This window comes from Patagioenas fasciata, chromosome 7 (genome assembly GCF_037038585.1).
Source record: "Patagioenas fasciata isolate bPatFas1 chromosome 7, bPatFas1.hap1, whole genome shotgun sequence".
Classification (NCBI taxonomy): domain Eukaryota; kingdom Metazoa; phylum Chordata; class Aves; order Columbiformes; family Columbidae; genus Patagioenas; species Patagioenas fasciata.
The window spans coordinates 13,969,366-13,985,709 of NC_092526.1; the positions used below are offsets into that span (position 1 = coordinate 13,969,366).

General features: G+C 45.9%; 1 protein-coding gene across 4 annotated transcripts in view; it reads right to left on the bottom strand.

Annotated features, from left to right (window-relative positions):
- Window positions 1-1,122: 1,122 nt before the first annotated feature.
- MRAS (muscle RAS oncogene homolog) overlaps window positions 1,123-16,344 on the bottom strand; it is a 41,441-nt gene continuing 26,219 nt past the window's right edge. For all 4 annotated transcript variants that reach the window (XM_065841338.2, XM_065841334.2, XM_065841337.2 and 1 more), the window contains 4 exons: window positions 9,886-10,039; window positions 6,483-6,582; window positions 5,098-5,177; window positions 1,123-2,050 (listed from right to left, as the gene is read on the bottom strand). In XM_065841338.2, the coding sequence (XP_065697410.1) occupies window positions 1,951-2,050; window positions 5,098-5,177; window positions 6,483-6,582; window positions 9,886-10,039 (434 nt within the window). In that variant the 3' untranslated portion in view covers window positions 1,123-1,950. The remainder of the gene's footprint in view (window positions 2,051-5,097; window positions 5,178-6,482; window positions 6,583-9,885; window positions 10,040-16,344) is intronic.

The following is a 16,344-nucleotide window of genomic DNA, read 5'->3' on the forward strand; positions in this document are numbered from 1 at the left end:
GCAACTTTACTGAAGCGTGTGGCCCACATCCAACACAAGAGGCCATGAAAAATATTTCTTCCCAATATCCACCTCCTTAATCCAACCCCAGCATCTGTCATCAGACAAAAGGGGATGGAGGCCGTGGAGCCAGCGTTACGGTGAGGAGCTTGCTGAGCCTGCCACATACATTTGCCATCTTCTGTCTGTGACGAAGACTGGACAAATTAGGAAAATGTTTTAATTAGCCACACTCACCTGAAAAATAATCATCAGCCAATTCCTGTTTTACAAAGTGGCCTGGCAATGAGTCAAGAAACGAAATCCGGTGGCAAATGGATTGTAAAGACAAACATAAACAACTGAGTCTGTGATGACCCACCATCCTGAAGGGATCTTCAATAACCGATAGCAGGATTTTCTGTGCTCAGACACACAAATCTCAGGCATTCATACTCTGCCAATATTTTAAGTCATGCCCATAAAGCATATTTGAATAGGATTCAAGCTGATGAAAAGTAAGTTGTTACTTTTAAAGGAGTTTGGTGACCCTGTGAATGGAACAAATGGCTTCAGTCCAGCAGATGACAATCCATTAAATTAAAGAAAAAAATTGCCACTGCAGTTCTTAGTGCCAGCAAAGGTGTGAGAGAAAATGTGTCCCCTCCAGGATCTGCACAACCGTATTTCTGGTGCCACAGATGGCAGCTTGAATGGCTGCAGGTTTTTTGCCTTGCGTTTTCATAAGGCATAAAGATACTTAGTCTCCACTGTTTTCAGGGAGACATTTTAGATATACTAAGCTTATGAAGAGACACATCCCACTTGAGTCATTTTCTAAACACCTCTTCCTTTCAAGTCACCAACTCTCAGCAAAGAAGGGAGAAGCAAAAATGAAGAAACACTTAGCCAAAGCCCATAAACAGATCTTTTGTGTGTGTGTGAGTTGAGCCTGGGAAAAGCAAAACAACTCATCTACCCAAAAACGGCTTTGCAGGGAAAGGTTAAGGAGTAATAAAGCGGGATTTAGATCACATCACTTTACACACATTTATGAGGGAGAAATTCAACACCCAGATAACAAATTCAGTTCGGGCTTTACTTCCTCTGTCCCTCCCCCCAGCCCTTAAAGATGACATACCCTTCCATTTGTAAATTACTTTAATTTAAATAATTCCAGGTTAACAAAACGTCTTAACTTTGACGTGCTCCAAATTACAAAACAGAAACAAAACCTCTTGACAAAGGGTAAGAAAAGAAAATAATCCAAGCCCAAACCTCCTTTCCTAAACCAGAGTTTATGGTCTATGAGCTGGCTGCCCTCCAGAGTCTGACACAATGTCTGGAGCACCCAGAGCAGCTGGAATTCATTTTCTTCCTCCAAATCTATGCACTTTCATATGAAGTTGTGTTTTGGCACTGCTGCCTAAGAGAGAGTTCAGTGCAAAAAATCTAACCCCGGCCGTGTTTCTTTGCAACCCAGCGTTTGCTGAGCAAACAACGAAAAAGGAGAAGAGGACAAAAAAAAAAGTAGAGCAAGAAAATAAAAGCCCTTTCCCTTCCCCCACACATACACAGACGACTGTACCAAACAGGGGGGCTATTCATAGCTGCTCAGAAATGGGTCACAAGGAGAAATGTTTGCAGATAAAACCAACACTTTTTTTTCTTTTTTTTTTTCTTTTTTTTTTTTTAAATAAACATCATGGAGGCCCCTGGAAGGCGCTGGGATGTTTGAGAGTCAAGGTCCTGCTGATCCCTTTCACCTCCCATTCATGTGGCTCCTACGCTGCCCCCGACGTGCAGCTCCCCTCTGGGGGGGTCCGGACCCCATTAAGCTGCCCCCTCTGAGCCCGAGACACCCTGGGGAGCCCAGGGGGGCGGCGGGATCGTGCTGCTGTTTGTCGCCTGGGCTAGTGGTGGGTCAAGGGGGAAGGAGAGAGGCGTCCAAGGCACTCCCAGGTGGTCCTGTCACAAAATCACGCACTGGAGTTTGTGGGAACCTGTGGCTCTGTCCCCTCGCCATTTGGTCTTCTTCTTCTTCTTCTGGCTTTTCTCTGGGATCTGTTGCCTATTTTGGGAGACAGAGAGGAAAACAAGCAGGTGAGACACAAGGCTGGGTCGGACATCAGCATCCAGAGGCCTGGGCAGCCGGCAGAACAGCATCTTGGTGTGCATATATGTATTCGCATATGTAGCTCCATATATCCCTCCACCACCATGTGGCTTTTCGTGCCACACAGTTAACAAGACAACTGCCTGTATTTTTAAGGAAGGAGGAAATAAGCCATGAGCAAACATTAAGGCTAAGGGCAGGGATGTACGCATGTCCTGCCAGAGCACTATGCCTCTGGTTGCCCTGGGTGAACTGCTGCCTCCTCCCCTGCCAGGGGCCGCTCTGGGGAACAGGGATGCTCTAAGCAACGAAACGTCATCCATCACACTGCTGCTAACGCTCATGAGGGAAGAGGATGAAAGAGATACAGAGTGCACAGAGAAATAAGCCCTCCTGCAAAGATTTGCTTTCAGTCAGCATTGCCCTGAGCCAGCTGCACTGCTGTGGACTTAGTTATGGAGGGAGGCTAAGAAATAATAATGAAAAAACAGAATCTGCTGCTGGTGGGGCTCTGGACTCCCTTGGAAGCTGGGAAGAGCACCAGAGCACAGAGAGTGAGCTGACCTCAGAACGATGGCCCTGGCTGTCTGAAGTCACAGCCACCAGAAACAGGCAGCTGAGAGCCCTCCCGCAGCCCCTGCCAGGTGGGTTGCGAACAACCTCCAAAATGTTATGTTGAGGGCTTCTCCCTTTTCATTAAGACAAGGCATTGCCCGAATGCTTGTTTGCAACTGTACCTGTTTGCAGCAGCCACTCAGCCCAGCGGTGCAAATTCAACACAAGGTGGTTTTGTAGTTCAAACACCCAACAGGCAGCCCATAGACTTAGATTTTATTGCAAGATAAGCCATACAAACACTGGCAGCTTCCGTAGATTCAAACAAGTGTCTAAATAACCAAACTGAGAGTCTGAATAGCTCAAAACCAGCCTCTTTGCCATGTAATATGCCAGGCACTAAACTGAGCGTTTAGACCACGTTTTCCGGACGAGGATGAGACATAGCTGGGGGACAAATCATTATGGCTTTAGTTCGTGTTTTTCTTACAGCCTCAGCTCCGAAATGCTTGCAACCACCTGAAAAACTCAGCTTTGACTAATAAGATTTTTTTCAGTAAGTATGAAGGCTGGAGGCAATGGAAAACATAAAACTTTAAAGCTCAAAACTAGAAAGCTTTTACTTTAAAGTTAATTTGAATAAACACTAAGTGGCTGCAAGCTGTTCACAGTGTTCTGGAACTTTCAGAGATGCAGAAAACCATGTCCCATGCCCGCTCAGATTTCTACTGTGACGGTCCTTGTATATGCACTGCTGCAGCATAAAAGGGGTATCAGGAAATTTAAAAGATCGGGCAGACTCAATCACCCGACTCATTTCTGGATTACTTCCAGACAACAGTTTTTTGCATAATGTTAAATAAACTGGGAATTGGCCAAGTTCAATGAGCACAAACAGTGCCAACCCTGAATGAGTGTCCTCACCCTGCAAACTCACACGGGCTTCAAGGAGCCTCTACATTTGTAAAGCACTCCAGGAATGGCACAGCTATCAGAGAGCTGTGAATTTACAATTTATTTGGAAAAGCTCATGTAAGAAAAGAAAAGCAATACTTGGTGGGTGATGCCATCCTATGACTGTGGACAGTTTGCAATGTCCAAAGACCAAACGAAGCTGCTTTGTGGCAAATAACCAGCTGGATCACAGCATCTCTCTGCTCTCTGACTTAACCCGAGTTCCAGCTTTTGTGAACATCTCTGGTGCTCTTGACTTTCACAGTGAGTACTCAGGGAAGTGAGGTGCATCACTTATTTTTGAGGTTATGAAGTGCACTTTCAGGGCTTGAATTTAGTGATGTCTCTTTACAACACTCCTTCCAGCCTGTCTAGAGCCATATTATGTAAAGAAAGCACACAGAGCCTCACCATCTTACTTTGGCTATGTTTTCCCCCCCACCCAGAGTAGAATACATGATGGCAAGAGCTCGCTGTAACACAGAATATCTAGCTGGCTAATACCAAGTTACAAAACAGTTGGAAAACAGCTTGGGACATTTCCAACTCAGCTCTGTAGTTCTCCAAAGACTTTCTGCCCCCTGCTTTTGAGACATGTGGGAAGAGTGGGCAGTACCATCTGCTTTTGATGAAGGCTGACTCGAGGCTGCACCGAGATATTCACAAGTACAGATACACAGTGAATAAATGCCTCATGGTTTAATTGCCAAGCAAGATACTTTGACTGCACAGTGCGGAGAAGCGTGATTTCAGCTCAGTACCCTCCCAAAACATGAAAAATGAGGGCTCAGAAAAATCTGGCAGACAACTGGTGCCAGAAAAACAAATCTTCTCAGAGAGATTTGAGGTTATCAGCTGAGATGCTGAGAAGTACGTGCAGCTCTTTTCCTGCAGGGCAGCTGGGATTTTGGAAGGCAGTCCCTCCCCGCTGGCAGCCGGAGCAGGGCTTTGCCCAGCATTTGTCAAAGCGAGGAAAAGCAGCTCATGCAAAACTGGGAACGAACCTCTGCAGTTTGAGGAGGAAACCTGTGGCTTAGCCATTAGGTCATGCTGTTTCTCATATAAAACAGCTTAATTTTTTCCATTTAGTGAGCAGAAAATGTGAGAAGTCGCCTATAACATTAAAATTTTGTCAAATTTTTTGCCAGTCCTTTTTAATCTTTGGCAATGTGAGACCCTGAGAGAAAAAAAGCTATGAAAACCCATATTACTGGTCCAGAGCTTTTAACACCAGCCTTTCGAAGCTGATCATTAGAGTAGGCTTTGCAGTGTTAATTGAATAATAGCTTTTCATCATGGCCACAGCTAGTTCTCAACCTGCCTAGCAATGACGTCCTAGAAGTGTAACGAAGTCTTAGTAACATCCCTATGCAGATACAGGACAAGAAAGTTTAATAAACCCCAGAAATCTCCCACACCAAACCACCTGGCTCCTCCTCACTCTTGCATGTCCTGTCCACAGGCAGCGAGCAAGCAAAGGGTTTGCAGCTTACCTTATAACCCTCACGAGATCATGGAAAGCCTTGTCAACGTTGAGCGGTGGGTCCTTGGCACTAGTTTCTATATATGGAATCTGGAGGACAGAAGCGTATCATGAAAGACACTAGTTACAGCCCACATGTTGGTAGCAAACCAGTTTCAAAATTAAAAACCCTAAAGGCTGGAGAAATTGGGTGCCTAAGAGACCAGGAAAATACAGGGAAACAAAGTGTTGTCATAACACTGCTTATCAACACCTTCATGCTCACAGCAAGGTCAGCAAGCACTTACAAAAGGTCTGGAAGAAGCACCAGACAAACCAGCTGCAATCAGAACTCCAGTTTTGGGGAAGAATAATCACTGACTTCATGTTGTCAGATGTTCTCTCCCTCTCAGCTGTGCTAGCAGACATGAAAACAGCCGAAGGTTGTTGAAAGATGAGCACTTGCCAAAAATTCTTGCTTGCCACATTTTATTAGGACTACTGCATGAATATTTCATGATTACAATTCCCCTTCAGTGTAAAATGATCTTCTCCTTCAAAGTCTGACAGCCAGATGGGGCCTCCTAGATTGCTTGTCCAGCACATTGGCAGATTTATAAAACTGCCTCTGATAATGTATTTTTGTACAGGGCCCTTTCCAAAGTATGTGTGTACAGATGGGTTCAGCGTGTTGCAGTTTAGGTGTCCTGGTTCCTACAGAAACCAGCTTCCTTGGGGAGGGAGGGAATCTGCCCTGCCAAACTCCCATCATGGCTTATTTAGAAACACCACAGTTTGCTGTTCAGGTACAGCAAGCTGCCAAGAGGTCTCAGGCTTGTTTGCCTTTACCTTTCCATTTGGTTCCTTCTACAGGAGTTGTTGCCCCCCACTGGGTATTCACGGCTGCTGGCATTTAGAGGTGATTAAGTGGAGTATCATGTCATCTACACACATCCAAGACCCATTTCTCAGGCTGAACTATGGCATGAACAATGCAGAGCTAAGATGGTAGAACAGATTTATATAAGCTTAACAACTCTGTAACTTCATTATTGTTAACAAACTCACTTCCTACGGACACCTGGGTATAGTTCCTAATGCCCAACTCTGTCTTTTTGCTTCTCTCATTTTGAACGTTCTGTTTCACACCTCTTGCAGACACCTTGTACAAGTGGCTTCATAACAGCCACAGCTTTGCTACAGCCTGGTGTAGCGCAGAGGCTCTAGTTTCAACAATGAATTGGCCCTAGTGGAAAGAAAGTGTATAGCTACTGCTCTGTAGCAGCCGAAAATGTAACTGCAAATATTTGATTTTAAGAGAAACGCTTTAATACAGCTCTAAATGAGAAGGGAGTTCAATTCTGAATGCCTGTAATGGGACTTGCAACAACCTATTAAACAACACTGCAAACTTACATTATGTTTTGTTGCCATTTCTCTTCCCTGTTCTCTTGTAATTTTCCGTAAATGCATTAGATCAACTTTGTTCGCCACCAAAATCATTGGAAAGGACTCTCTGGAAAAAATCAAAACCACCATCCAGTTATTAGCAAACTACAATAAAAAATGCTGAGCATAAGTTTCACTTTTTGATACTGACATCATCTAACATTTTCAGTTACAGACATACCACATTCGAGTAAAGAAATATAAAGAAAGACCAGATGAACACACATCAGGCCCCAGACTCTGCTACACACATGTGGATATTGTAAAAATTTACTTTACAAGTTGCATGCATGCACACGTTCATTCTTATTTGCAGACACTTCAGGGACTTAGTGTCACCGTTTGTGCAATGACTGGTAATAGCTAAGACTGAAGATCCAGCTAGATGAAGAACTACAAAATTAGCCAGAAAATTAACTGAGATACAGAGACAGATCTTGAACAGGAGAATAGGCCTCTTTTCTAACAGTTAGGGCATTGCAGTAACCACATATCTTGGCAGCTGCTAATCATTGCAAGGTAATGAGCTCTGCTGGAGGAACTGGTTTCAGTTCATGTCCTGGTAAAGAGTCATCCACTGAGAGCAACCATGGAGTAAGAAAAGATGGACTCTGGGAAAGCTGGCACTTTGGGGAGCACCTCACAGGGAAGAAAATGACTGGGAGAAAGATCCCCAGCAGTTGTCACCTCAAGACAAATTGAAAGATTGGCAGTGGTAGCTGGAAGGATGCTGAAGGGAACCAAAGACTCAGGTTCCTAAGTTTCCAGATGCTATTACCTGCTTCCAATCCAGAGCAAAAACCTGGTGCAAAAATGCCATTTGTACCAAAACCATCTACCTCTGTAACAATACTCAGTATTTCTTTAACTTTATGGGGCATGTAAGTGACAGTCTTTGGATACCACCTGAGAAGCGACCCATCTATCCACAGCACATCCCATGCAAGGTTCTCCTGACAAGGTGTGTGGGTAAGGCGCTTCCCTGGCAGAAATCCCCATAGCTCTGGTGACTAAACTGAACTGAGCTGGCTTGCACCACTGGCAGTCCTGGCAGTGCAGCTGCTGCCCACCCACCCCAGCTGCCACAGCAGAGCTGCTCCTCCAGCTGCAGGACACACAGAGCAAAGTTGTGTTGCAGGGCCTTCACCACTGCTAGCATGGAGGAGGTCCCTTGTGATAACTGACAGTTATTGCAGGATTATTTCCTTATATTCAACTTTAAATCCTCCTAAAATGATTCCGGTGTTCTCTGCTGTAACAGCTGATTTTATTGGGGTAGGGAGCAGTTGGCTGTATTCATTTCTGCATAAAACACTTCCCTGAGTAACTCTGGAGTTCCAAAGAGTGTTTCTGTGTCATTTTTCATCGAGACAATAAGTGCTCCATCTTCTCTCTGGCACATTGCCCCATTAGTCTGGCTGGAAAAATACCGTACTGCACTCCGCATTTTAAATGAGTCTTACAGTTACTTGTTCTGATAATGTGGCTTTGATTTAATTTTAATACCTGAGCATTGATGTATCTTGATTTTGATCATTCTGGAGCAAAACACTTCCTTGTCGGGATTATTTGATTCCTTTTTGGCTTGCAGCAGATTGATAAGAAAGGGATTACATTTGCACGGTATCTCATTTGCCTTGTTTACATCAAGCATAAACCTCTATGGGGACTTTGTTCCCTGTTTTAAGCCATATGATTGCTAGCTGGACAAAGCTACTACAGTTCTAAGTTTTACTGTTAATGAAGGTTATGGAAAGAAACAGGAGGAAAGCTTTGAACAGCTCTGCTAATGCAGCAGCCTGCAACTCCTTCGGATTTTAAGTTGCCAGAACAGACTGCTAGCTTGAAAATAGAGGCGATGCTGCTCCCAGCTATGTGCCGGTCCAGCGGGACATTTTCTTTACTCATGCTTGCTCCTACTGCTGCCGTTTGCTGAACAAGCTCAGGTTTTGGATGAAGCATTAATCTCCCCGTGCTCTGCGTTTGGGTGGCGTTGAACAGGGAAACACAAACAGCCTCAGCCGCCCGTTTCACTTCCTGCTTCTCACACGCCGGCCACCTCGTTTGTGCAGCCCGCGGAGGAGTGAAAGTTTCAGTCCAGAGCAAAACAATGAACACCGCACTGTATTTTCACAAAGTTGAATTAGATAAAAAACTGACATCAGTTTGGGGCAGGTTACAGGAAACACTGTCCTGTCTTCTTCAGCTTTCAGAAACAGATTTAATTTGCCCTGAGCTGAGCTGGCAGCGAAGGACAGACTGTCCTGACTGGGGAGGCAGACTGAGTGACTGACATTTTTCTTCATTTAGATGCAATCAAAGGGTGGTTTTTCCTTTACTTTTCACTCTTGTGGTCTCTGGTTTGGCTGCTTTACGGGAAGAGCTATCAGCTGTGAACCTCACATGATACGAGTCCACCCTTCCTGTGGGGAAGTTATTCAGAGCTGTGAAAGGAAGCCAGCAACGAGGCCCAAACCCTCTGGTGGCTTTTCTTGATGACTTCCATAATTAAAAGCCATTATGAATGGAAAAACTAAGTGTTTCAAAGCTGTGGACATATAAGGGCTTAATTCACACCCCACCCAGTGAGGATGGATTCATTGCCTCTTGAACCGGGATGGGAAGAGGGAGTTATCTCGGAGATAAATCCCTGGCAGCTTCCCCCCACGCTGTCAGGACGCATTTGCTTACCACGATTAAACTCTCGGCGCTGCCTTCTCCCATGCACGCACAAGGAGGGCAGCGGGTGACCTCTCTTGCTTTCTCCCCAGTCACGCACAGGTATTTTATTCATTGAAAATGGTTGCTGCAGAGCACAATGCATCAACTGCATTACACCCCTTGTAAGAAATACAGTGAGATGCTTCCCCCTTCAAGACACTTGTTCACAGCTCCTAATCATGCAGGACCTTCTAAAGTTTGTTTGGCACAAACTGAAGCCATTGAAGGAGGATGCTGCCAGGACACACAAAATTATTAGGGCCAAATGCTTGCTGACTCCCTGCTGGCATTCCCAAAGTGCCTGCACTGTGCACAGAGCATCCTTCCCCCCTCTTCAAAGCCAAACTGATTACCTTCAAAGGTGTTGGATCTGCCTTTCTTACAGTCCTCTGCAAGACCATTTCAGCAAGAGCTTCTCCCTTCCAGACCCACTTTCATTCCGTCATAACGCTACTAAACTTTTCCACATTGAAAGCACTCCATGTTTACCAGAAGAGGTAAAACACTTCTTGTTCCTCACATGTATGTCTGCAAGGCCCCACACAAGGATTTGCCCTGGACACCCAAGGGGTGAAGAGCAGGGTGAGATGTGCAACCCCCCTACAGCACAGGAGTGGGGTCAGGCAGCACTTGGCTCCACAGCACCCACCTGTCCTTGACTCTGAGGATCAGCTGGTGGAACCGGTCCACGTGCTCGAAGCTAGCCTTGTCCGTCACTGAGTAGACTATAAGAAAACCATCTCCAGTCCTCATGTACTGCTCCCGCATTGCGCTGAACTCTTCTTGGCCTGCAGTATCCAGAACTAGGACAGAAGAAATAAAGGTTTTTAGTTACTGTGAGGACCTGCAGCTGCTGTGACTGCTATGTGTCCTACATGGCCTTTCTGCCTCCGCTGGGCTTGGTCCTCTCAAAACCTGCAAGATTTGATGAAAGCAAGTTGGATGGACAAAGTAGTTTCTTGTTACAAACCAAAAAACACTCCAGACCCCACTCATCACTGTGTGCCTACACTGGGAGTGGATGGAGGGAAGAAGACTATTTAGATTTTACTTTCCTTTTCCAGTACCAAATAGTGACCACTGAACTTGGGGAGCTGCTCCTCTTACAAGATACAGCTCAAAGTATTTCATAGCCCTCCATCCTTCCCTCTGCAGCTCTCTGTTCCCCACATGGAACAAAACAAGACCGAAGAGTCAGTAAATGCCAGTTTAAATGTCAGGGACAATCTACAAACTGCATGGTAAAGCAGAGCTGGTGGACAACCCAGAGTAATAGCTACAAACATTTTCATTTTCTCAATACCTGAATATTATTTCTACACATTTATGTGCTTTCAGAGCAAGATGGTACAGCCTTGAGGAACTTCCCTTAAATATTTAGTCCCAAGTTATGTGCTGATATTGAGAAGCTAATTAAAACAGGTGGAAAAGCTTTAAGTGACTGGCATACCCTACACAGTGATTGTGTTTCTGTGATTCTGTGAAAATGCCCAAAACCATGTTCAAATCCCCTAAACCACGCCAGTTATGGCAGCAACCCAGATGCTGCTCCCCACTAGATTAACCTCCTCTCTAATTTGACCATAACGCCCTGGTTCTGCATCACTCTGCCTCACAGAGGGTCCCATCAGCTACATCATGGACCACATGTGGAGCAAGTTACACCAGCCTTCTGGGTAGACACCACATACTGATTCACATACACAACAATGCCAATTCTTGGGCCTCAGTTTGTATACTGACAGAGGAGGGTACAACATCAGTTTAGGCTATGCCACTGCAAATGTGTGAGCTCAAAGAGCATCAGCCACTCAGAAGTAATAGTCTTAACACACTGTTGTGTCCTAGAGGCAAACGTGGGACCTTCATGACGACTGGGAATGTTTTCATATCCCAGTCAGCTGGGCTGGGTGGGGAAACAGTTTCCGCCTCTGCTGTACAGCCACAGTGTAAGCAGCTGCTGCCCACAAGTGATGGGGAAAGCCCAGGACACTGGTGGATGGAGACTGTGGCAGGAGCATTCTGCTGACAGAGCAGCAGGGCTTGATATGGGTTTTTCTAGTCTGAGTATGCCCACAGTCCCAGCAAAATGTTCTCTATAGTGGTAAGCAGCCAGGCTGCCCCAGTTTCCAGATGGAGTCAGGATAAAATCCATTTTGCTGCCAGTGTTACTGGCTCAGTCAGCCCGAGTGGCCATAAGCAGACATGGTACACATTACAGTGCCAGCCCATGTACCTTTACTATATGTCTGGAAGAAAGGCAGCTATGCTGGAAGAGCTGGAGACATTACTTGGTGATGACAGGCCCTTTAAAGCCTTCAGCCTCCTTTGTTCACCTGCCTTAGCTGGTCTTGAGTGTCTGTTTCCATGAGCCCTTACAGTGAAAAGAGCTTCTAGCCTCCTGCAGAGATCCTGAGATTTAGGCTTGTTTGCCAAATAGTTTGCTGGAAAGTCAAACGTGTCTCTTCGTAGCCTTTTATCCTGCTTCTCCCCTCTAAAATCTAGGAAACAAGAGTCTCAGCTCAAAGACATCCAGGCTGTTCTTAAGGACTGTACAAAAAAGAGAAAAATGAAAACAGAAAAACAACCCAAAGACACTGCATGTACTGGTGAATTTCTATGCCCGGGGCAGAATTACTACCATGGAATAAGTCCAGAACCACGTGGCTAGGATGGAAAAGGAAATTAATCCTTTCTACCCACCCAACCTGTAAGGAGAGGCTGGGCTGCCCTCATCTGACTCCTGCACCAGAGGAATGTGATGGCAGGGCAGGGCTGAGCGCTGACAACCAACACACACACATAAACACTCCCTTTCCCTCTCCAACACACTTTCCCAACTTGTGGTGGCGTGAGACGGTTTCTCACAGGGGTCCGGGCTCTCCTGCCCTCCCTCCACCCTGAGACAGGGCAGGTGCCTGAGCACAATCCATGGCCAGGAAGGTGGAGATGGATGTGCTGTATCCTTCATGGTAATTTGCTTAGGGACTTCCCTCTGCTCTGGCACATTTGCAAACCTCCCATGAAACACATGAGGAGCATCCAGCTCCGCTCTTGTACCCACGAACCCATCCCCAGCTGCTGCCTCTGCAAACCTTTCCATCCCCTGTAAGAGGATAGGGGACGAGCGTAGGGGGGCTGTGAGGACACTCGAGGAACAGCACAGGCTGTGGTCCTGCCACTGCTGCCTCACCCAGATCTTGGCCATGGCATCACACTAAACACAGGCTGAGCTGCTGTGTCAGCGGTTGCTATTTAAAGGGAGTTCACTTGCAGCATTTGTAGAAAGGCGAGCAAGTCCAGCCAGCATGTAAAATGGTACTTTGGAAATACAAGTGAAAGACAGACAGCAGTGAAGGTTAATCTCAGATGGGTTATTCATGCAAAGTCCAGCATCATGTAGATGAGCAGAGAAAGCCCTTGTTTTAAATTTAAATGTGCTCTTCAGAAAGACAACCCCCCCATCCTAACACTTCTGTGCTACATGAATTGTAAATAGTCAGAGAAGAGGGTGCAATCTGGATCCCTCATAGGCAGGACAGGACCACGTACTGGAAAGCATCAGCACTGAAAAAGGGCCAGATGCAAGCAGCTGTCCTCCTGCCGTAATCTTGTGCCATAAAGGCTTCAACACAAGTGTTATCTACAGAAATGGGAAAGTAGCAAGGAGAAACCTTGGAAAGGGGAAACTGGAAGGGTGATTTGACTGGCTTCCTAAAATGGTGAGGAGATTAAGGATGTTAGCCAGCATTCATCTTCTTTTAAAATCCCCATTTCTGTAGACAGGATGCCAGAAGACATAGAAATAATCACAAGCAGAGAAGAACTGTGAGATCTCTCCTCCTCTGGTACACTTGTACACCCACAGTTGCCTCTTACTGGCAGTTGCCTCACTGGCAGCACATTAAAGTCAATGTGGAAACAAGGCACAGCGGGTTTCCCCTACCTCATTCTTCCAAGAACTGAAATCAAATTCACAGGCTGCAGAGCGTATGGTCAGGGACTTGCAACAGCAAGCTTGGTGAAGTTCCCACAAACCTTGACTGAAGAGGCAGCAAGAAAGAGCATTAACAAAAGCGTTTGGTGAAGAGAGAGAGAAGCCAAGGAATATGTCTAATGTGGGAACAGACTTCCTAAGAGGGCAAAGCCACTTTAGAGAGCTATCACACAATCACCTGGAGACTAAACTAAGAGCAATTAGGCTGTGAGAACTCAGCAGGGAGGTGTCTTGCTTCACAGGTAAGAGGTTGCTCAGCAAAGAGATGCCCTTTTCCACTTTCCAGTGGATGTGACCCCAACTGTTGTGATTAACTCCTTGCTAACTGAATCCCATTCCCCCTTAGAGCTTTACACACCATTTTCCTGTGAATCCTGATGGGTTAGACAAAAGTGCAGTTGCTTAGAGAGCACTTCTGAGCAGACACAGGAGCCCAGGAATACACATGAAATTATGGCCCAAAAAAGAAGCACTTGGTACTTCCAGGTATTTTATGTGGCAATGTCTCTGCAACTGGCAGCACTCCGAGTGCCCATCCAGAGACACAGACACGTAAATCTAAGCCAAGGGCAGAGATATAATATGAAATCTAAGTCATGGCATTGTTTTTTCTAGAACCTAGGCTGGATTCAGTTCAGATTCAAACACTGTCTTAACAGCCTTTGGGGAGCTCAGATCTGGTTGTGCAGGTGATTTTTTCTTTTCATACCCAGGCAAAATTCCCTATCGCTTTATCTTTACACTGCTGGGCGGCTATGTGTGTAGATCAGCTCAGGAGAGTTTCTCCACTGTCCATGGCACCTAAGGGGCCAAAGATGATCAGACGGGCAGAATAAAACCATTTTCTATCCTTCAGCCCTTGGATTTCACTGCCCAAATCAGACACCAGTGGCCTGTACCAAGCAGCAACTGCATGTTGCTGCAGCCAGCCCTGAACAGAGCTCAACACAGCTCTTGCCTTCCAGCATCCAGAGGAGTGGCTGCATGTCATGAAGCTCAGGGACAGGACACAGTTGTTTGTGCCTACCTCAATCTTGTGCTTAGAAAAGTCAGCACAATGTGTATGACCTGATTTTTGCAAGCAGTCTCCAGTGAAATCCCCTTGCCTACATACATCCATCACACATGCAAACCTTTAAGCGGCTGGATAGGTCGGCAGGCAGATAGGAACTTGGGTTCACAGCGTCAAGGAGGGGAGAAGCACAAAGCAGCCTGATCACAGGCATTTTCTTCTTCAACAACAACTTCCTAATGTGAAATACAGGAAAAGTCCCTGGAGCACAGAGCAGAACTGGAAACGTAGCACTGTCAGGGGAGCACCGCTATCACAGGCTACAGTGCCAGACTCCTCTTGGTGCTTCTCTCTCTGAGTCTTGCTTTTTTCTTGGCACTGCAGCTCTTCTTCAAGAGTTGAGGCCAGAAATCCCATACCCAGCTGCCCTGCTGATTGCTAAGCTCAAGGGGAAACTTGAACTGACAAGTCAAACCAAAGAATCTCAGGCTGAGAAAAGCAATCCCCACTGTCTTCATCTTCCTTCCATCAGCAGCATGGTGGGTGAGGGCAGGCCCCATCAGCAATGGTCTCAGCTGAAGAACTGATATTCTGGGTGCTGAGCAGATGGGACGCAGAGGCCACAGCTTATGTTCTGTATTCCCACACCCAAAGTCACCCTGAAGAGGTATAAGATGCCCATACTGTGAACAAGGCAAGGTAGATGCATCACTTGGTCACCCTGATGCTTCTGCTCCTTCCCAGATACAGCCACACTGCCCCTGGCATGAGAGTTTTCCTCAGGCAAAAACAAGTGACAGGGAAACACTGGGGCTTTTATGAGCCCTTCTCTGTGCCCTAACTAAATACACAGATGTTATAACATGGAAAACCCGAGTACTCGAATTCTTGCCCTTTCTTTAAGGAAAAAGAAAAGAAGGGCCTTCAGAAGAAAGGCTTCCACATCAATAAACAGAATAAAGATGTCAGCCCTTAAAGAGGCTCTTTCTCTAACAAAGAGCAAGTATTCAAAGCCTTGTGTTTTCCATGTTGCAACATCAAAATTTTCCTGGCAACAAAAAAATCCCCACAACCCAAGGAAAAATCCTCTTTCAAGGCTACAATATCCCAGCAATTAAGGGAGGGAAAATACTGCACACACAAATAAAAGAATGAAAGTACAAACTTAATTTTAATTTTAATTCTTTCAGTGACACTACCTGAATTATAAATTAAAAAAAAAAAAATTGAGCCGCAAACCAACCCTTCTGCCTGCAAGTCTGAAGTGACCTCTTATCTCCCCCTGGCCTCCTGGCTGAATTGTTCTCAAGCTTCCTGAGGATAAAAGCGGAAAGGCAGAGAGCCTGTCCTGGGTTGACTAGGAGCAAAAACCCTCGGAAAAAAGGGATGTATGGGAGACACGGGTGGAAAGGGCAGAGAGGGAGCCTGGGGGAGGGAATGGGGCTTGGGTGTTATTCCATGGGGGTGCACACCAGGGCCGTGCAAGTCTAGCCCAATGCAAGGGCACCCAGGGATTGAGAAAAGGGCTTGGGAAGAAGAGAAATAACATGACAGGAGTAGGAAGACAGCTTCTAGGCAGTAAGAGTTTCACTTAAATCATACCAGGGGAAGAAAAGGAAAGGAAAGAGGAGGGAGATCACAGGAGGGAGATCACAGGCACAATTCCTTGCTTTGCTGGTACCAACTGGCACAGCCCTACTGACAGCTAAGAAATTCGTACAATTCATCGACATGCCCAAGCCATGTGGTTGTGACCATCCCTTCCTCTCCTCTTCCTCTCCACCTTTTAATCTCTGTGTGGCTTATGAACCATAAGGAATCTTGAACCACTGGGAACCTTCTCACATATTAAGGTATTCCACCTTTGGCTTCATGCCCAGATTAATACTTCCAGTCTGGCATTTTGCAGCCACACCAAAATAAATCTTCTGCTATTATAATTGCTCAGTTAACCTGCACACAGAAAGGAGTGTACAAAATTAAAGATAGCAACTCAATTGAAGCAACAGTTAATCAAAGCAGATTAACTCCGGCGCCCACTTAATTCTGACCTGACGTGTCTACACAGCACCTGTGTGTGAATGCATTTAACCAAACAC